Source organism: Macrobrachium rosenbergii, chromosome 47 (assembly GCF_040412425.1).
Source record: "Macrobrachium rosenbergii isolate ZJJX-2024 chromosome 47, ASM4041242v1, whole genome shotgun sequence".
Taxonomy (NCBI): Eukaryota; Metazoa; Arthropoda; class Malacostraca; order Decapoda; family Palaemonidae; genus Macrobrachium; species Macrobrachium rosenbergii.
In genome coordinates, this window is record NC_089787.1 from 37,026,233 (window position 1) to 37,047,689 (window position 21,457).

Sequence of the window (21,457 nt, forward strand, 5' to 3'; positions counted from 1 at the left end):
GAACTCCGCGCCACAGACCTCTACAAAGTCTGAAGCTGCTGCTGTAAACCGACTGAGCCATCGAGGCTCTGTTTCAATTTACATATGGGATACTGTTATTTACCCGTAGCCCAGCAGTCTTTTCCCATTTTATCAGGGATTCCACTTCTGAGGCTTGCTCTTTCACTTTCTCGTCTTCATATGCTCATTTCATACACTGAGCATCCATTGTGACACCATCTGTTTTTATTTGATACTGAATTCTCCTCTATGTCTCCCAGTGCATTCACATGAATCCACATAGCCACTTTTCTGGCCGCGCATTTTCATCGGCTTTCTTTCAAGTTACCGTAAGCTTTTTTATTTACATATTTTTTTTTTGCCAATTTCGTTTTTCATTCGTATCTTCTCCATTTAACTCTTCAATCGATTAAACATTAGTATGACCTATTCTTATGATTCTGGTGTTAACTACATAGATCATTGCATCCTCTTCCATGAGAATGATAAAGAGAAAAGGGCCTTTTCTGGATACCAACATTTACCCCCAAATTCTGCTACAGCTCCCAGTCTTCACCCTAGATTTTGCATTGTGATGCATTAGCAGCATTGCCTGCTTAGTGAGTCTTTCTGGTACCCTCTGCTTTTGTAGTGACTCAAATTTCTTTTCTTTGACTCAAAGATCTTCTCAATATCAAACCTGTAAAGAACATTGTTTCCTTTCACAAGGCACTTTACATGTAATTGACTTTTATGTAAGCTCCCTCTTTTGTTGATATCTTCAGCATGAAAATGTTTAAAATCAAAGGCTTTAAAGTGGCATAATACATTTACAATATAGGGTGTTTTCGTATGTATATATAACCCATGCACAACCTCCTTTATGCATACAGTATATACTATACTTGAAATCACCTGCAGAGGACATAAAATACCTAAATTATTGTAAAAGCTATATAAATACAGTAGCTGCCATACTGTTTTATCAAGCAATGCCTGTTGGAAAATGTTTGTAAACATCCAATACAAAATACATGTCAGAAGCAGAGTAAAATTGCTTTTATGTATTATCTGATTAACTGTAAACAGAATTAAATGCAGTTCACCTTCAGTGTGCAGTGTCCATAATAGTGTAATATTGATGAAAAGGGCACTCACTAGGAACCTGCTGGTCTCTCTTGATAACCATGGTATTGATGATAATGCTTGATGAAACTGATGGCAGCTCCTGTATGTTGCCTACTGTGCAGATTTACTGAGGCAATGGGATTTATAGCGCTTAATGTTTACACTCACATCCATATGCCTGGCAGTCGTGCATGTTACTAACCCCAGACAGAGACTTAGTTACTTACCCCAGTAAAGGCTTATTTCTTTGCTCAAAGCACTCCACTTACACTTCGGCGATGTGTAAAGCAAACAGAAGTAGCGAGTTTGGCAATGGACAAATATCTTGCTTTTGTCTGCAAACAGTTTGGTCATGTGGACAGGGCTTTTGACTTTAAAGATTTCCTTTAATACCTCTATATGCATAGACCCTACAAATTTCAGCATTACACCAGCTCCATAAACGCATGGAAATTTAAATTTGAAATGTTTGAGAGAATTTGTGGTACCAGGTTTTTAATATTAATTGCTAAACTCAATGCCAGAATTTATGATGTCAAAACTGTAATGGAATGGACAATGGATTATAAGCTTAACACAAACCTCTGGGACCCAATGGATCATTCAGCACTTAAGTCATAACTGGTTAATTATGGCTCACAGCTGATGACATTGCTTCCTCTGGTTCTTATAAGCACCATTCAAAATTCCCAAAACTGCCTCCATTACATTATTCCATTTTAATACTTTGTTCACCCACTCTAAACCAATAGTGTGCCATGCCCATCCCTTCTCAGATTTCCTCCCATCATCCTCAACCTTTATGTTAATCTTTGCATGCCTCTCTTTTGCCAGAGATTAACAGTTATTCTCTCATACCATTAATGGCTTTATTCAAGTGTAATATTAATATGAACCTTTGGCTTTTCAAGGTCCTTTTTCAAGACAGCAGACTCATCCTCAAAATAACCAGTTTTCTCAAAATCCATCCAGTTATGATTATTCAGTGCATGAACAAGGGAACTGTAAAGCAACGTTAATCCAAATAAGTACAGTTAGTCTCATTCCAGAAAACCTTTGAAATTGTCAATATCAACACAATGAATACTGATAATGCATGGCAAAACTGAAATTAGCTTTCCTATTGCATAACTATTACATTCAGCACAGGTGGTTAAGAAACATAAGTCTTTTGGAAAAGCCGTCTATACAGTATAAGACTTTTAGGGAAACCTTGAAATTACTGTAGACCAACCACAGTATTTTAGTTAGCACAGGATAAGTTGATAAAGGGATATGCACCATTATGTAAAGAACAATACCTTTGAAAAATAGGTATGGTTCAGGAACTAATTAAAAATTAACCTTTGCACTACATGTAATAACAGGTCTCAAAAATTAGTGTAGTAGCTTACAGCAAGGCTTTTAATAGAATTTTGCAAGTTGCATAAGACACTTCAGTAATGTTTATACTAGTTACCTAGTACATGCTCATATATTTAATGGGTATAGAGTAAAAGTCAAGTCAGTATTGAGCAATTCACAATAGTTTTATTCTGAAAAAATATACATTATGAAATCTACAAGGTACCTTAAAAAAATTTTAATAAAATACAGAAAGGTGTATCCTAATTTCAATAATTAATGGATATGTTTAGCATAAATTTCAAAGATTGATATCTTTCCATACTGTACTTCAGTAATGGATATCATAGCACTTAAAACCTTAAGAGTTAAAACTAACAAGGATAAACAATCCAGGTACTTTCTGCATTAACACAATATTGAAGCTTTCATAAAACAGATGAACTTGAAAAGCATGGAGAGAAAAAAAATTAATTTCTCAATTCATCACTTCAAAAAAAGTTAACAAAACTTAAAAGAATATTACTCATTTCTTACTTTACAAGGGAAAAAATATTATTGAATACTGGAAAATGGACCATAGAAAATCATTTGGAGAAAACATAACTGTCTGCAATGGAAAATCAAAAACCATGTGATTTCTAAACAATACTTCAATAGGGGTGGCACTCCAGGAAATTCTGTCTTCTCAATTGTACCTTTTAACACCCAATACCCTCTGCAATGCATTCAAAAACTTCTGGTCAAAATGGAGCACTTAAGCCTTTGCATTCCAACTTTCATAAACCAAATGCAAAACAGAGTTATCAAGTTCCTTAAAGATGAATCAAGAAAAAAATTCACTAAAGATGAGGTTGTCAAAATCACATTGCTCAAGTAACCTTCACATCTCATGATTTGGTAGAACTTAAAAAAAAAAAAAATTATTGGTCCTACTAAAATATACTAAAGCAGCTCAACCAAATGAATACCACCCCATAATTTCAGCACTTCACATATGCTTAAGTATCTCCTTAAGAACCTCCTCAAGTTCAGGGAACTTGAGCTTACGAGGAGGCCCCTTGTTGATGCCACTCCAAACTAATTCCGACTCTCCATCATCAAATGTTACAGTTATCTGGGGAAAACAAAAAACCATAAGCACTCATCCTTTGTCCAGGCAGAATTAATGTGATCAGTTAACATACCATTAATGCTTTCTTATTGTTAATGATGCTACACTGTGCCATAACTGGCCTTTCTTTTAGTTCAAGAACTTACTCTATTGTATCAGGAACCAGAATCAATCACTAGTCTCACTGGTATTACTTAATCTGAGCAACTTCAGCTTGTTAAGGCCACAAAATTTACACTTTAATAAGCCTTTCAGCCAGCAATAACTAACCAACACCACACCTTTCTCAAGATGGAAACCAACCCACAGGACAACAATTACAATGAATGTTAAAATATAGGGACTATAGAATATAGAATTTAGGCCAAAGGCAAAGGCTGGTACCTATGAGGTCAATGAGTCCTTAGACTGAAATTGACAGTAAAAATATTTAAAAGGTGTAACAGGAGGAAAAACTTGCAGCTGCACTGTGTATAAATTGTTAGGAGATAAATTGATATCACAAACGGAGATACAATAATAGGAATGAAAGGGGTTGCAGCTACAGGTCAAAGGGACACTGCAAGATAATTAAGTAATGCCTACAGTGCACCGCATGAAGTGCGCTGATGGCAATAAACCCCTACGGGGGAAAAAATGTAGGAAAAGAATAGGAATACTTTATACAGATTATAACACTTCCTACAAACACATGAAAAGATACATTATATACCACTGGCACAATATGCTGCATTACATGCATAATTATAAAATTCCTATAGTAAAGGAGTCCAGCTAATATTACCTAGTAAAATTGCCATCCACTTTCGTTTGAAGTGCAATTATTAATACCAGATCATAATGGGAAATAAGTCCCACCAACATACCTCAAATGATTTACTACGGGGCTTTGTAGGGTTGAGCTCCACCTCAACATCGGGGAACTCGTCTCGAATGCCGTCAGTAATCTGGACGGCATTCCGGTTATAAACACGTCAGGATTTGCTGAAAGACAAACCAAAGCAGTAATAAAACTAATACTAAAAAGGTGTACTGCTTAAATTCATTCAAGATTTACAATGTAGTCAACAGTCAACTACCTTTCCCCAAGCCTTCAACAGTGTTCAGAACACACATTCACGCAAATTTTTAACAAACAAAAACCCTCACAACCCACGAACCTTCCTACATAATCTCTTAATATATTAACTTTGGTCAAAGACATCAAACTAAAGGTTTCATCATGAGACTCATGCTGTAAGCATGACTATATTTTATATATTCATCCAGTTTTTAAAGTTCACTTTGTTCTGCTGAAGCTAACTAGTTACAGTACTGTACTTGGCATTTTCTGTATTGCAAATTACCAAAGCCTGTTACTAGTTAACTGTAGTTCATTTTATAGAAAGCCTTTTTTAATTCATACTATAATAAAAAGCAAACAGCTTTTGAATACAACAGCCAAAACATGAAAAAAGTAAAAAATGTGCCAAAGTTTCGTCGCAATCGAATTTTCTGTACAGCATATGATGCTGTATAAAACCTTCAGCCACGGCCCATGAAACTCAGCCATTGCACAGTGGTGGCCTTAGCCATAGCCCATGAAACTCAGCCATGGTCTGGTGGTGGTCAGTGTTACCGATATCTAAAGCGGCTAACTCTAACCTTGAGTAAAATAAAAACTGAGGCTAGAAGGCTGCAGTTTGGTATGTCTGATGATTGGAGGGTGGATGACCAATATACCAACTTGCAGCCCTCTATCAGTAGTAATTAAGATCTGAGGGCAGACAGAAAAAGTTTGATAGTTTTCTTCAACAGAAAACTAAAAATTCAAACATGAAAGCTATTAGCAAGTAAAGGAAGTTGACAGACAAAATTTGTGGAGGGGGTGAAAAGTTATGGGTGTAATATAAATTTTAACATTCTTGGCCATAAAACACTGAAGTACAGCAAAGAATCAGAAAACAATATCTTAAAATTTAAAATAAGTAAAGAAAAATTAATACTGTAATAGGAAAATCTTTATAAGCTACCAGCAGGCAAGTCAAAGGAACAACTAGTGAGTGAAGCATCCTGCACTAACAATTTTACCACACGTGCATTCTGAAGACTTGCTAATTGAGGATTGGCCTAACTGATTGCTTAATGAATCAATTTTAAAATAATTCACAAAGTGAAACAAGAATCATTCATATAGCACTAATCAAGAAAACTTACCAGTGCTCAACAGTAACCTTAGCAGGTGCTCGTTTTCCTCTCCCCTTCTTTGCTGGGGCTGCAGCTTCTTTTTCCACTTCTGTAAAGATGCACATATGTAATAAGCTGTTGGCTAATTCATCAAGGAGAGCCAAGCTTTTATCTAGATCTAATAGAACTTCCAATCTTACCAGTAATCTAACTTGTAACAGTCTGTTAGCCAGGACCAACTCAAGACATCTGAATAGCTATCATATGGATGAACTTGGATAAAAAACAAATTTAAAGCCATGTACATTTCCTCTTACTAAAAAGATGACCTCTATCAAGAAAATATCAAGACAAAAATAAAATGGTTTAGCCATTACCACCACCTTTGTCAGGTTTTTCATCAGATTCTTCTGCATCTTCTGGTTCAACTTTCTCATCCTTAGCCTCCTCCTCCTCTTTGTCCTCAATTTTGTCACCATTCTCCTCTGCTTCAGCATTTTTGTCTGTTTCTTCTTCAGATTCATCAATCTTCACTGGCTCTTCTTTCTTAGCAACTTTTTCATTTTTCTTTGCTGGTTTCTTTTCTTCCTCTGCTTTCTTACCTCCTGTAATAACAGTAACCAAAATCATGCCTTTATATATATCCCAATCAATGAATGAATGAATTAAAGCACTACATAAAAATTTATGAAGACCAAAAATTTACTGAAAATACCTTATGAAATATTTGGGTTAAAAGTCACTCATATATACAGTACTGTTCATTTCATCTGGTGTATGAAAGTTCATGAATATGAGTGGAGGAGGGCTACACTAGTTATTTTTACAGCTTGCTATAGACTAAATGCAACTCCAGCAACATGATATATCTGGTACACTGAAAGTTCGCATTTCAAAGTTCCAAGAAACTTTCAAACAAGTTAAAATACAAAATATTACCCAGTAACGACCTAAAATCTTTTACCAAGCATGTAATTAATGGTGGGTAGTGTAAATAAACAGCTGCACCCACCACCAATACAGATGTAAACATTTTTCCCTGCAAAACCCTGCCATTTTATAACACCACCTACCAATCTAACCTTTCAGAATTTAAGGTTTCAGTATTAGCTTTTTAAGATTTCCTGGGTGATGGAGCATGGTTTATGTACATTGACCGTGCCAATGCTATTGGGTGATGGAGAAAGTCTGTGCCAATGTTACTAAGACTTTTTATACATAGTTTGAAGTGGAGGTCCATACCAGGGTTTCATTACAGATTTGTGAAGCATTTTATATGTACACATCTAAACTTGTGTTCATTGTGCAGTAACCAACTGAAACATGAACCAGCAATGTAATCTCAATTCATTGTAATAAGGCAAAGCTTTGAATACTATGGAATACTTAATGGAAAAGTGTTTCTTTGGAGTTAATTGGTGCATCAATAGGATGAAGTCTTACTCTGTGTGACAGGATAAGACTATACTACAAAACCACTTGCAGTCTAGGGAACATTACAGTAATGGTCAAAATATAGTCAAAGATAGACTATTAATACCAAAGTATATTAATGTGCTATGGGATAAAAAAAAAAAAAAACTCCAAATTCAATTATGACAATACCCAATTTACTATAAAAAATACCTACGTAAATTAATGTGCAATGGATTAAAAAACCAAGGACTCCAAGTTCAATCATGAACACTGCTCACCAGTTAATGCACTAGAGTACCACAAACAGGTAATTAGTGTACTATCACAAATGGGTAATTTAAAATAACCCCTAGGACTTTTCAACATATCACATACTTGCCCAAAGAATATAGGACTGTTCAATGTATTACATGCCCAAAAAATCCACTAACTACATTTTAAAGGTGACCATTAACCAACAAGATCCAGTATCACAATACAAATAGGCTAATGTACTGTATCAAACTTCACAGTTCCAGGTCATTTATTCCTCACAGCGTGTGACCCTGGAACGGTCTCCCTGAGAATGTTGCTCAATTGGAACTAGAAGTAGTTAAAGTTCAAGCAAAGATGCATTGCCTAACTACCCTAATACTATTCACCTTGTGTTAATGCATTATATATTTATTAATTTATTTTTCATTTTTTAATAAGCAAGATCTTTTCATTCTTTATTTCCCTTTACCTCCTCTTACTTCTTCCTAACCAACACCATGATCTTTGGAAGCTTGAATTTCACGTCAATGGCCTCTGTGGGCTCGTTCCATATGAACAGGCTTCATCTTCAGAATAAGGTGTAAATAATAGAATTGACCTACTCACAATACCATCAATTTATCAACCTAGTCCATCCACAAAAAAGTTATTAAGTCAGCTTATGTCATTCCATGCAGCTTCGAACAAAATAACAATGGGCCTGTATTTAAAGTTACCAACTCATCATGACCAAAAGTCTAGGCAATTTATCAGTTCAACTTGACTAGGGCCACATTTTCTAGACATGTAACCGAGTACCGAGATCTTTCCCTGAAAAAAGCAGGATGCCATATCTAAAAAACTTACCATATAATTTTCTTGAAAATAATCTCATTATGTTTCCCACACCCAAATTACTTGCAGTCCCAATCTAATCTCACCTAGGCAATTTATCAGTTCAACTTGGGTAAACTGATGGAAAAAGCCAAAAAAAAAAAAAAAATTTTCTTTGGAAATAATCTCAAAAAAAAAACAGGGGGATGGCAAAAAAAAAAAAAAACGGGGCTGGGGCAATACTAGCACACATCTCAGGAATCTGCACTAGGGCCAACTTATCCTGGTGAAAATAAAAAGATACGACAGCAATTTGTTTTAAATGAAGTAGCCTAAGTCAAGACCACCAAAGTTCGCGTAGGCTACAATAACTACAATAATTTTTCCCTACATCAGATCAAGCATGGGCCTGACCGCTGAACACCTTCCGGGGAGCTGAACATGCAGCTAGCAACGCCTAACCTAGGCCGTTTTCAACTACAAATTAAACATACTAGACTGGAAGCAATTCTATCCAGATGTAACTTTAAGCGTTTAACATCCATCTTTAACTCAATGCGCTGGCTGTTTATAACTGTGCAGTCTATAATTCATGGAGGTGCAGCAGCATACAAAATCTCGCCACCCTTGGAAATTACGAAACCCCTTCACTTTCATAACCGACCGCGTGACTGCAAGCTCTCCTAAAAATGGCTGCATTAATAAATAAAACCGTAGAAGGGAATAAATAAGCCCATTCGAGACGAGCTGCTTGTGTTAATTTAGTCAGCAACGTAATCCTTTGGGAGCTAAGCGAAAAATTTATTGACCAAAAGCAATGAACAGCAACGGTTCACTATAACGAGGTTGAATTTCCCGCGCAACACCGCCCCACAAGGAAGAGCACCTCAACTTTAACGTGAATTTACGCAAAAACCGCCGATTGTCATGACATTTCCCCTTCGTGCTTACCTTTGGCCCTGGTAGCTCTTTCTTTCTTGACGGGAGGCACGTCCTCCTTAGGCTCGGCAGCCTTCCTTCGGGCGGATTGACGGACGCCAGGCATGGTGAAGAAACCTTGATCAAACGCAGGAGCACAGACGAGAATGGAGACGGAAGCGGTCGCTCTTCTTCTTCTTCGCTCTCGCAGGAGTGTGAGGCCGCAAACGGTCCCGGGTGGTGAGGAAGAGGACAACAACGCCGCCAAAAACTCACCAATCACCGTCTTTCCAAAACGGTACTACTAGAGTAGTCAGTTGTTCCATTTATGTTCATAACGCGCTAATTCGTAGGTTATTAACGATATTTAGCTCTTTTTATCCTTTTGAATGTTAAATAAAAGTTTGGCGTGAATTTTACACGTTGAAAACAAAAGTACTGAAAAGATTTCTTGTCAAAGGTGTCGCGGAATCCGGTTTTAGTTGGTTGTGGTAGGATCGTACCTGCCGGTTGCCGTTACATTGAAAAGGAAATAGTTTATCACCAGTAACTTCCTTCATGGAGCTCGTATTAAAATTAATACATAGTTTTCCCATTATAGATATTTTAATTTCTAAAATAATATTTTTCATTGATATTGATTCTATCTGCTCGTTATGACGATCATGTGCAGGCAATCATCTTTACTTACGACACTATTTATAGCAATGTGTTTTGGGGTGAAAGGTTTCTTGGCAGTGGGTGCTTTAAATCTCCGGTAAAAGTCAAAAGTGGAAAGATTATTTTTACTCATATAAAAATGTTCGTAAAATCCATGCATTTACGGTGGGAGTTTTATTAAGTAAATAAAAAATAGAGGAAGATGTCACTCAAATGTGAGAAAACATGGCTTCATGTAATAATCCACACTCAAATAAGGGGGATATTTTGAACGTTTTATAAACGGCAACTTTGTGTAGGATGGAAGGGTTTGCTTTCATTGTGAGGGTGGCCACCATGCTTTTTGGAGGCCTTTGTTTGAGTTTGACTAAAATGGACAGTCATCATACATCACCACATGTGAAACTGTTCCAGTTCTCTGCATTTTTTTTTTTTTTTATATCATGGTGGTGGTTTCTAGTCATAATATCAGAGTTTCTTGACTAACCCGACAAGGGCATTCATTTTCAAAGCAATCTTCCACCTAGTCAAACAAAAAATAAAAGCAATCTTCCACATAGTTAAACTAAAAATATAATCATGTCTGTCACGCTTTTTAGGCAAACAATCTCACACCACCTAGTAAGTGGTCTTCAACTATTAAAGCCCAAGAAAAGATAGTTATACCTTTCTTACAAACTCAACGCATCCTTTAGAATACGGTCTCTGATTGGCTGTATAGTTGCACCGTCACAGGAGGGGAAGGTTCCTCCACATTAAATTTTCAATCTTACTTTTATTTTCAGACTATATATATATATATATATATATATATATATATATATATATATATATATATATATACATATCATATATATACAACTAATTCTTGCATTGCTCACACATTTTTCCTGTCAATAACAGTCATTGAAAATAGTCCTTCACTGACTGCAACCGAATTCTTCGTTGTTAAGAAAATTCTAATTTGCATATTTTATTCTAAAATCTGTTTGTTTATCCAATAACACCTCTCTTGCTATTCGTTCATATGAAAATTGCTTTTTTTTTTCCTTGAAATTCGTGTAGATATTCGCTTCAAGAAATTGTGTGACCAGCCATATTCTCTCACATTTATGGTAACCTCTTCGTCCCCCTCTCTCAGGCTTTTATCATGTCGAATCAAAATCAACCTCTCGCCAAATTTAAAGAAAAATCCTATTCTTCCTCTTCACCATTCCTTTTTTTTCAGTCTTCAACATTCCCGGCATGGCTTTGAACACCACTCCTGAATCATAATTTTTATTCCTATAAATTTTAACTCGGCCATTGCTCCGTTCTTTCTTTATCTGCATAACGTACTTTTGCCTCCCGCATCAGATACTTTTAAATTTCAGCAGGCAGACCTTTAACCGTATCTGTTTTTGCTAAGAGTTACCGCCTTCAAACCTCCAACCTTCACACGTCAGGCGTAGTTGCGACTACACGTTGCTCTTTTAAATTACGTCTTGCTTAACTGACTGACGTGTCTGTTTTTCTGTTTGTATCAAGTGGTTTAACTAAAATGCTACATTTATCAGCGTTATGCCAGGTTTTACTCTTTTAACCAATGTTTTACCTTGGATTAAACCGTGGCCTTTATACTAAGACCTTCCACCCTCTCGGGTTTGAGTTCCCTTTCTTTAGGGTATACTGAAACAATGTCCTATATTTAATTATTTGTCTATGATTAAATAGTGAATGTATAAACGGTTACTAAAATCAACTACAATATATGCACAGTAGTCAGTTTTACTACTGTTTACCTTTTCACATTTTTTATTGAAAAACTTTTCACATTCGTATTCAAAACGCTAAGATTACTAACGTGCTAAAAGGTGGTTTCGAATACTCAAAAATTTCTCTGTATTAGAATTGAAAAATTGAAAAGGAATGTATAAATATGCTATTTAACAATACTTATATTTAACATTATAAGTAAGAAGATAAGACAAAGAACATGGTGTTTTGAAATAGCAGCACAGTAGGTCGAAGCTTCAATAGTTTTACAACATAGGCACTGAAGCTCATAAATGGATTCAAGTTTATGGCAGATTATAAGCAGGCTATCATTCGGTGATGGTCTGAATCATAAGTATTTCTCTTGGAAGAGGTAACTAATACTTTTGCAATGTGTGTGTGTGTGTGTGTGTGTGTATGTATATACATGGACTGTCACTCGATGGGCCGGAGTTCAATTCCCAGGCCGGCTGATGAAGAGTTAGAGGAATTTATTTCTGGTGATAGAAATTCATTTCTCGCTATAATGTGGTTCGGATTCCACAATAAGCTGTAGGTCCCGTTGCTAAGTAACCAACTGGTTCTTAGCCACGTAAAATAAATCTTATCCTTCGGGCCAGCCCAAGGAGAGCTGTTAATCAGCCCAGTGGTCTGGTAAAACTAAGATATACTTAACTTTGGGGGTGGGTATTGTCTATTTATTCTGATTCAAGTTTATGCAAAATGCACAGCATAATTATACATAGCCTTTCTAATTTTTTTTAGCCTTTGTGAGTTGGATACTGGTTTTATTTTGGAATGGGTATCATCCCAAGTACTATGCTGAAATGGATGCTGATTCAGCATTTTATTCTGTAACAACTAGTAGTCTCTTAGGTCTTTCTTGAATAGGCTTGTGTCAAGTTTAATGCTACACATGATATCCACACATGCAGTGTGAATTACAGCCGGAAAGTCACATTTGTATCTCAGGCGGACAAGGTCTAATGCTCCAGACTAGAGTTCTTGTTTTCAAAAACTTTAGCAGGGTCATCTCACAACTGCAGACCTGCGTAAGCAGGTAGGAAGCACTCCCAAGGTAAAATTCAGGAATTTTTACAGGCTGGCTTCACAAACGTAATTACGTTACTCTACAAGGTCGGGACAATGATTCCTTTCTTTATTGTATTGTAGAGTGAATGTTACGTTTCCTTTGTTAGAGTAGCTTAGATTGCTGATTGGTCTCCTACCATGTTACCTTTTGAATCATAAAAGACACATATAATGTACTGTATTTCTAGATTGAGTTGACTACCATTAGTCAGTGATCTCGTGGACCCCCAATCGCAGTCCTTGTCAAATCCAGCACTGGGGATATCTTGATTATTTCTACTGTCCAAGCAGCAGTGTAAAGTGAGACGTCTTACCAAGTAATTAACAGTTTGCAGAAATGAGAAGTGTACACTGCCGTGCACGTTTCAGTGCTGTCAGTTTCATTACACCCGATACTTTAGATTTAAAGAAAGTTAAAGAGGATTACACACCAGGAGAACATGTACCTAGGCCCCATATCATCTGAGTGATTAGACACCCTTCCCCCACCATCTTAGATGTGGTCAAGTAACTTCCATGGCAAAACACCTGGCCCACATTTCTTGCCATGTGGCAGATTTACAGTTTCAGCAATCTGGCAAATTCAGTGTTAGAAACTTGTTTAGTACCTCTCTTGAGTCTGTTTCTGAGTTGTCATGGCTTGCAGGTGGCTACTCTTTCATGGTTGAATCCTTAGTTGTGTTTTATAGAGTTTGGGTTGTAAACAGAGACTTATTAAGTTAGAAAGCGAGCCCTGTCGAGTTTGGACACACTCTGACTGCATAATTCAGATGATTACAATCAGCAGTTCTGAGAGCCCGATGCATAATTCAGATGATTATAATCATCAGTCCTGAGAGTCCAAATTAATTATTAAATTGATCAAGCTGCATTTTGTATTGTGGCATTCAACACTATCAAATATTAAGAGTTTGAGAAATAATCAAGCATTTCAGTGCTGTTAGATTACCCTCCTAGCTATTTTAGAAAAAGGAGAGGAGGATAAGGCCTCACGCTCATGGTGAATCAAAATTAACAAAACATCCATCTCTCTTGCATACGAATAGAGTGCACAGAATTATGGAGTATATTTCCGGGCCAGCAAAACTTACTATACTAAATGGTAATGACATGTGCATTCTACACCGAGAAAATGAGAAATTTCATCTGTTAATGAAGAACTGGAGTGGTATGGTTGCTTTAACAACCAAGAGAAAGTGCACTCCCATCAGTAAAGGATGCCACACCTTTATCACCTACCCAGGTTGTTCTGACAATTAGACAATAATTCAACCAATGTATTAACAGCCGAAAGGTTGTGACTTTTTTTTATATATCCAGGGTGATGAAGTGCAAGGACTGATCTTGACTTGCTGGACAGTACAGGACATATAGAACCTCCTTCATTCACGCGATGAGCAATACCAAGTTCAATCACAGTATATTAGTCTTGCCTGTAAACTTGTATGTAACTTAGACCAACTGTGTGTAGGGTTTAAAAATCCATCCCTCCATAAGAATTGAGAGTCCAAAGCATTGCTGGAGAGAGAGCTGTCAGCGTTCTGTGGTAGCATGGCAGTGGCAAATGTTACGTACAAAACTGAAATACTTCAGAACTTGGAAATGATGACAAGTATCCTAACTAAATTTTGTTGTGTAAGAAATTCAAATGAATTTGAAGCTAAATGGTTTTAATGATTTAATTTTTCTCCACCTTTCCTATAATTTCATTGCTCTCTTAACCTCCAACTCATGACATGCTGGGCATGCTACATGGGCATCGTCAGTAAACGTCCAGTTTTCTGTCAGTTAAATTGAAGTTCTTATGTTTAATCTTTGAAATAAACTTGAGTTGCATAGCACATATTGCTTACATAAAGGCAGAAATGCGTTCAACTTTATGAAAAATTACCCCTAACTTTAAAACAAACTATCAAATATTACTTGAGGAGTCGCCAGGTCAACCCTGATGTCACTTTTCAAAGCAACTGCTCTATATAATTTATACCATGGAATCAGACTATCAAGAATCTTTAGAAGAATCTGCTATGGAGTATACAGTCTTTCCCAAAATAAATCCTTGAAAGCTAAGTGGCGAACCTCTCTCTTATTAACCCTATGAATTGCAATAAAGTTCAGCCAAATGACGCTCCAACTGAATAGGTTTTCATTCAGAGGGACGTGGCTTTTAGATTTATGCTAAATTTTAGACAGAAGCAGCTTATCAGTTGGTTTGTATGTATGTATATATGTATGTATGTACTTCTACATGCAAATCTGAATATACATACATGTTTACACACGTATGCATACGTCTTATGTTGTCTGCATGTGTCTTTTCAAATATCCATACTTGTGCATATACATATGCACTTACATATATACCTTAAATACTTACTTATGCATACACGTGCATTTCCACGTGTGTATAATTCTAAGTAGCGTGTATGGCTGAAAGTATGGCACGTATTCAATCAGTTGCACATGCACATATGAATTCAGGCAAAACACATGTATATACCTATGTAAATATGTAGAGTCATATGTACACATATTCGGCTTAGGAGCATATGTATTAATGTGTATTTACCTTTTACTGTATATCTACAACAATGTGAATGTGCTATACACTTGCATGTATGCGCAGGCTATATGCATTTGTATGTACAGTACAGTATGTATATATTCATAAATTTATTCATAGAAATGTTTGTTCGTGTATTTATGTGTATAATTTTAGAATTACGTCTCTTATTTTTCCCCGGTTAATTTATTTTCCCTCTGTATGGAGGTACTCACCTAATTATTTTATTCATTCGTTTGGATACATGTTCAGAAAACGATTCCCATATATAAAAAAAATACTGAGGGCAAAAAAATGAATAGGAAAAAAATTTCCTAGTAATGAGTTGCTGCCCCACCAGCCAATGAGAGAATTCCTTACAAAGAATCCTAATCAAAACATAATGCTTACAGCCAATGAAAGAAGGCGATATAGAAGTTGAATATGGAACTACAACGGAAGCCACTGATTGGCCGAAGCCATTCCTTGGCAGAACACTCCGGCAGTTAGAGTTAACAGGCAGCTTGACAATGATGGTGTACGTTCTCGAACAGGTACGTGAAGGAATTTCGGCCGATCGCGGGTAAGACCAAGGAGATTGAAGTTTGTTTTTTTCTAATATTCTTGGGGAGGATACATTGTGTAAGTTTATGATGTTCGAGTAAATGTGAACAGCCTTAAAAATGTCTGGGGGCTACGATGTTTTGAATAAGCAGGGTTAGGAGCCCTGCCATCGCAAGGCTGGCTTAATCCAAAATCACTTTAAGTCTGGCATGTTTTCGAAGATTTTGTTGCATTTGATATCTGACGAAGCGGTTAAAAGGTCATTATATGCGTGTCAAAAAATCGCCTTTTATATTGAGGTTGTTCGATGTAGGTGGGTTCAAGGTGCAGTATTTTACGTTGTCAGAAGTGGGGCGTTTCCTGTATATTCAGTGACCCCAGGCAAGTGTTTTTGATAGATTCCTTTGACCTGTTGTTATTCTCTTGGGTGTTTTTATGGTGACAGTTGCCAGTAGGATTAGCCAGATTACGAATGGATGTTTAGCCTCTCAAGAGTTTTTGCTGTTTTCTTGGGAGCGTAGGGTCCACAGATCGTTGGTGATAACTGTTTGATAGTTCGAGCGAAAGACGTTAAATATATACTGTATACACACATTATTCAAAAGTTTTGGTATTCTTTTACGTTCGTGATTTTTATCAGAAATTAAGTGGCAGCTTTTAAAAACCGTCTTTGATCGCCCGTTTACTACCTCCTTTGATAGTTCGCGGTAGCAGCCACACCTACCAGTTAACTTATTATCAGGGGATTACTGTAGAAGAAAAAAATTGAGATTTTTCTATTCTAACAGACGACGTACAAGAATGGTATTTAAGTTTTGTCTTCAAACTCCCCTTCCCCCCCCCTCTCTCTCTCTCTCTCTCTCTCTCTCGTAGTTTTTTGTGCCCGCCCCACAAAGGGAGACCAGTCATTCCCTGGACGAGGAATGAACGTCTTTGTGCCTGATGTTTAATCAAACTTTATTGGCCGCTACTGCGGGTAAATACAGAAAGAGAAATATCGAATAACGACAACGAGGTTATCATTCAGAGGGTACTCGTCAGACAACCGCCCCCCCCCATATCTCTCTCTCTCACTACCGATGGTAATGGTGAATGAATTCAGATGTGGTTCCAGTTTGACAACTTTTATGAGATTTTAAAACGAACTGAAGAAAATATTGAAATGTGAATGGTTCTCTCCAGTTCAGTGGTATTGCACCTTGTCTTGAAAATATCACGTACTGGAGCAGTATGTATTTCAAGTTGTGAGAGCAACGTTTGCTTCTTGTTTACGATTTCTCTTATTGCGTACAATTTGAGGTATATTTCTGTGTTGCGGCATTAAGATACTTTCCTTGCATTGTTGTATGATTTTAAAACTATGATAGCCTGAGGAGATTAGTTTTAGGCCTGTGAGTAGTTATCGGTGCCTTTATAAAGCGACGAAATAATTTCTTCCACAAGCATCTCCAACTCTTGTATAGCCAAGCCTCAGTCGTCCATTTACTTAACGAGATAGTAGCAAGTCATTAATTATTACTTTTAACGGGGCACCAAACCGTCCTATATTTTAACTGTAATTTTACCATTTGAATGAAAAAAAAGTTTTGTGATTTGACTTTTTTTTAACTAAAGATAAATTTCATTTAGGTTGAAGCTCTTGTTATCAACTGTAAGCAATATTGTTATTACTTACGTGGGTAGAGCAGTTTCGTTCCGTTGTAGTGTATTTTCTCTAGCGGTAATTGCAATGGATTTCTGCACATGATTAGTTATGTTGTTTAATACAAGATGATTTTTTGCAGTAATATTCTAGGGTCAAGCAGTTTGGTGTATATATATGGCGCTTATTTTGGCTCAAATATCTGCCAAATTAAATCCGTTGAAAGGTTCCCCTTTTGCCTCGATCGACGCCTATTTTACAATTTCAAATTGCCCCCACACCCAGTAGGTAGTCCTTTTACCTGGTTGAATAAGGAGATTTTGGGTTCCCATGTAGCCAACTAAGCTTTGGTTCGTATGGTTCATCCAAACAGGTTTATGCACTCGGATTGTTCTTTTTGGGGACCAGACTGCAAAGAATTCGTGCAGGTGTTGGCAACTTTTTGTTAATACCATGTGGGGGTAAGTATAGGGAACTGGCTTCTAATTCGTTATCTGGTGTTGAAACAGATACGTATAATCTGTGGTAGTTTGATAGTTCGAGCGAAAGACGTTAAAATTCTTATTAGTGACTGTACAAACTGCTTTTCAACCCTGACTGCCATCCGCCACAATCAACTAACTGCAAAGTACTTATTTCACTATTCAAATCAACAGAGGTAACGAAGTTTTCAGGAGAATGGTCTGAACGTTTCATGTTCGTGTGACCGGTCCTTGGTCTATGACTGGTGACCTTGTCACGAATTCCTGGAGGTTTTATATGGCTTCTGTCTGTTTTTTATGAGTATCATGCATGCACAATATATATAACAGGCGAACAGTCAGTCATTAAAAGCTGTTTATCTTCAGATCTTTTTTATTACAGATACCTGTGGTTACTTAAACCTCAAGCTTTCATTAAAAATGTAGTAGTACAGATTGTGCCATAATATTTCCCGTAAGTCTAATGTACATGTACCTTGTCTTCAGGTAAAATTCCATAATTTTTGCGGGTATGGCAACTCTTGTCAGTTAGGCCCGTGAGCAGCAAGCCAGTGAGGACGTACAGAAGACCAGTAGTCGTAAGACTCATCACTCGGTACGTCGTCGGCGGGACGGGAAGGGTTAAGTGGTTGACTTTGAAGGTGTAAAATTCTTTTCATCATTAGTGATTCTACATAGCAAAGGTATTTTCAGTTTGTTACGTGCTTCATTTCGTTTAATGGTGTTGAGCTTTATGGTTAAATATTGAGATGCTAATTTGTTGACCAAATATCTTCGCCAGTAGCGTGTGAAATATGACTAGTTGCAGGTGTCAGTCACTGCGATATGTGGTAACAGATAATGTTGACTTATTGAATTTCCAGTTAGCGTTTTGTCCATCTTGCAAGGAGGGGCATGACTCAGGCTATCGCCGTTTAGTTTTGCGGTAAGGGGAGAGGTGGTTTTTTTTTTGGGGGGGAGGAGAATTAATTGCTTTTGCGTAATTTAACCTTGTATATGCAGTTACTATGGTAAGGTTAATTACATAAGGTTACTTGGATGATATTGTTTCAGGACATTTAGCCGGAAAAATATATTTTTCCCGAAAACTGGTAGTGGAATGCCTACTACTATTGTGAACATGTTAGTGAATGACAGCAACTTACAATAGACGAGAGAGTGTTGAGTGGGGCAGCTAGTAAAGAACTAGGACACAATGTAACTTTTAACCTGAAGTTCGCTTTGCAAAATTAGAGATTTTTCCCGTTTCTAATATACCCCAAAGCTGGTGTAGGTTGTGACTCCTTGCAATAGCTTTGATTTTTAAGTTGTGTTTAAGAACAGGATTTAGGAATAGTGAACTGAGGTAGACTGCAAAAAGAATCCGCCCCATGGTTCGACTGAAGGTTTCGTATGTCGTATTTTAAGGCTTTGAACATTTAGATAGAACTCTCCATAGTGACGATTTGAAATGACTCGCTTGATGAAGCAGTCATTGCTTTAGTGCTTTTAAGATCGTATATTGTTTTTGCAGATTAATGTGTAAGTAAATTTGGAGATTTTTATTGCATTAAAACATTTGACCGTAAATATGAAAGTCAAGATTTGCCCTTGAATGGGTGGAAAAGAACACCCTTGCGTTTGTTGACAGCATATATGTAAATTCATGTCTTAAAGTATAGTAACTTGTATTTTACAATAGTATGTTATTAATGAGTGTTACGTGTATATAAGTCCCGAAAGGGGCCGGGCCTGACTTCACTACTCAGAAAAGTGTTCTCGTGTCATAGTTTTACAAAGTTTTGGTCGTTAATGTTTTAAGAAAAAAAATTCACTGTGATTTTAGCAGAACCAAAGTTTACCGATTGCCAAGGGGTACTGTGGAGAAGGGTAATGTCGGCCCAACCTTCTCTCAAACCCGTGGGTCCTGACAAACCAAACCTTTTATCAGCAGGCAACTTTCTCCGGTCGCCGCAAGTGTCCAAAAGGACCTGCACATTTATTTGTTAATTGGGTTTACCACGGATTGCTGTAGACAAATTGTAGAATTCCATCAGTACGTGGTAGTAATGTTGATGCCAGGTAACTTGTCAAAATAGTCATATTGGTGGTGAAACGAATGGTAAAGGATAGATGGCAAATGTGTACGTAACTTTGAGTAAAACACAGAAATTTTTAACCAAATACTTAAACCTAATGGTCTTGGTTTAGGACATGACAAGAAGCCGAATCAAGATCGGTATGTTTTAAGAAACTTAGCAGATGATCTGTAAATTACTTGTACTCCGTTTCACATTTTAATAATCAGACATCGATGTTGGAGGTACGATTGGAGTTTGTCACATTGATGAAATAGTATTTGAAAGAATGTTATGCGGTAATGGTTTGAAAACCGAATTGGACTGATTGCTGTACGCGTAAGTTTGAATCGTTAACCAAGAGGACACGACCTTGTGATTCAAATATTTTTTTTACATCTTTCCTAGGTAGTGACCACCCAGGGTTTTAACCTGGTTTGGATCCACCTTTGCGGCGTGTTTAGTACAAGCCCGTTTGGGGTTACCTTAAAAACAAACAAAAGACTGTAAATATATTAAGATAATGGCCCCCAAGAAATATTAGACCTAGATAACGACCCCCGAAAACCCTTTAGGGTCACGACCTAGTTAAGATCCGTTTTTTTTTTTTTGTTTTTTTTTTCTTGTAAATTAAGTTCGTTACTATTTTTGTTCTCTTTTCGGTTGGGTCGGAGTCCAGTGGTCGACGCAGGGCTTGAGTCCTTTTCAACACCTTACCACTCGTACGCACTAGGGCAATGGGCAATACTGGCATGAGTCACCCAATTTCTTCGGATAAGCAGTTTTTATGTTAAATTTTATCTTTGAAATAGGGGGGGGGGTTAGGTAACTTAGAACTTACTGCCATTTTTAAGCATATTAGGTACAATTTGAGTTGAGCAACGTTAGCTTCTGCATTGATTATTTATTCGTCGTACTAGCTATTGAATTTGTGTAGTTTGTTTAAAAGTGATGTACAGGTTTGATCATAAAAATGTTGCCATCATATGTTCTTAATTTAAATAATTTTACGAATAGTTAAACTATTGTTACGTCCAAAATATTGCGAATTTGTAAAATTATTGAAAGTTAAACCAGAATTATGGATCTTGCAGTAGGAAAACCTGAAGGATTTTTGTACCTTGGTAAGTACAGTAGTTTATTTTTAAGCCTCCAGTACTGTAACAAATCTTTCACATTAGCACAATAGATTATGCTTCTGTTTTTTTTTTTTTTTTTTAGGTAAAGCTATGGCTGTTATACTTGTTCCTCACCAAAAACTTTGATGTTTGGTGCAAGTAAATGTTTCAAGAAAGTATTGTAAAGTAAATTCCCTATAGTATTATGCATGTTTATTTCACCTGTTACTCCAATGTACTTTCTTGGTTCTTATCTGTCTTGACGTGAGTACTAATTTTATTGGAGGTTAGACTAAAATAGTCATGATACCAAGGGATGTAACGTGATTAATACAACCGCTACAGCATAACGGCCACGAGTGCCGTTAACAATAAACAGGACACATCATCGATCTCGTATTTAAAGGTATTG

The 21,457-nt window shown here is 36.8% G+C and overlaps 1 protein-coding gene and 1 long non-coding RNA gene across 7 annotated transcripts in view; one reads left to right on the forward strand and one right to left on the reverse strand.

The window, feature by feature from the left end:
• Positions 1-21,457, forward strand: part of LOC136830763 (uncharacterized) — an 870,103-nt gene that overhangs the window by 830,979 nt on the left and 17,667 nt on the right. For 2 of the 3 annotated variants that reach the window (XR_010850738.1, XR_010850739.1), the window contains 2 exons: positions 15,596-15,765; positions 18,357-18,553. This is a non-coding gene — a long non-coding RNA (uncharacterized lncRNA). Of the gene's footprint in view, positions 1-9,297; positions 9,432-15,595; positions 15,766-18,356; positions 18,554-21,457 lie in introns of those variants that run through there. The other variant, XR_010850740.1, reaches the window with a different exon arrangement.
• LOC136830762 (nucleolar protein 58-like) lies at positions 2,612-9,621 on the reverse strand. 4 transcript variants are annotated; one of them, XM_067090635.1, is made up of 5 exons: positions 9,167-9,621; positions 6,115-6,336; positions 5,762-5,840; positions 4,432-4,549; positions 2,612-3,568 (listed from the first exon to the last, which is right to left on the reverse strand). In XM_067090635.1, exons 1-4 carry the CDS (start codon positions 9,258-9,260, stop codon positions 4,540-4,542), a joined length of 405 nt encoding a protein of 134 aa, XP_066946736.1. In that variant the 5' UTR covers positions 9,261-9,621; the 3' UTR covers positions 2,612-3,568; positions 4,432-4,539. The 4 variants fall into 4 exon arrangements, with proteins under 4 accessions (XP_066946736.1, XP_066946735.1, XP_066946738.1 ...); XM_067090634.1 differs by having other exon boundaries at positions 6,109-6,336; positions 9,167-9,559; XM_067090637.1 differs by lacking the exon at positions 4,432-4,549 and having other exon boundaries at positions 9,167-9,559.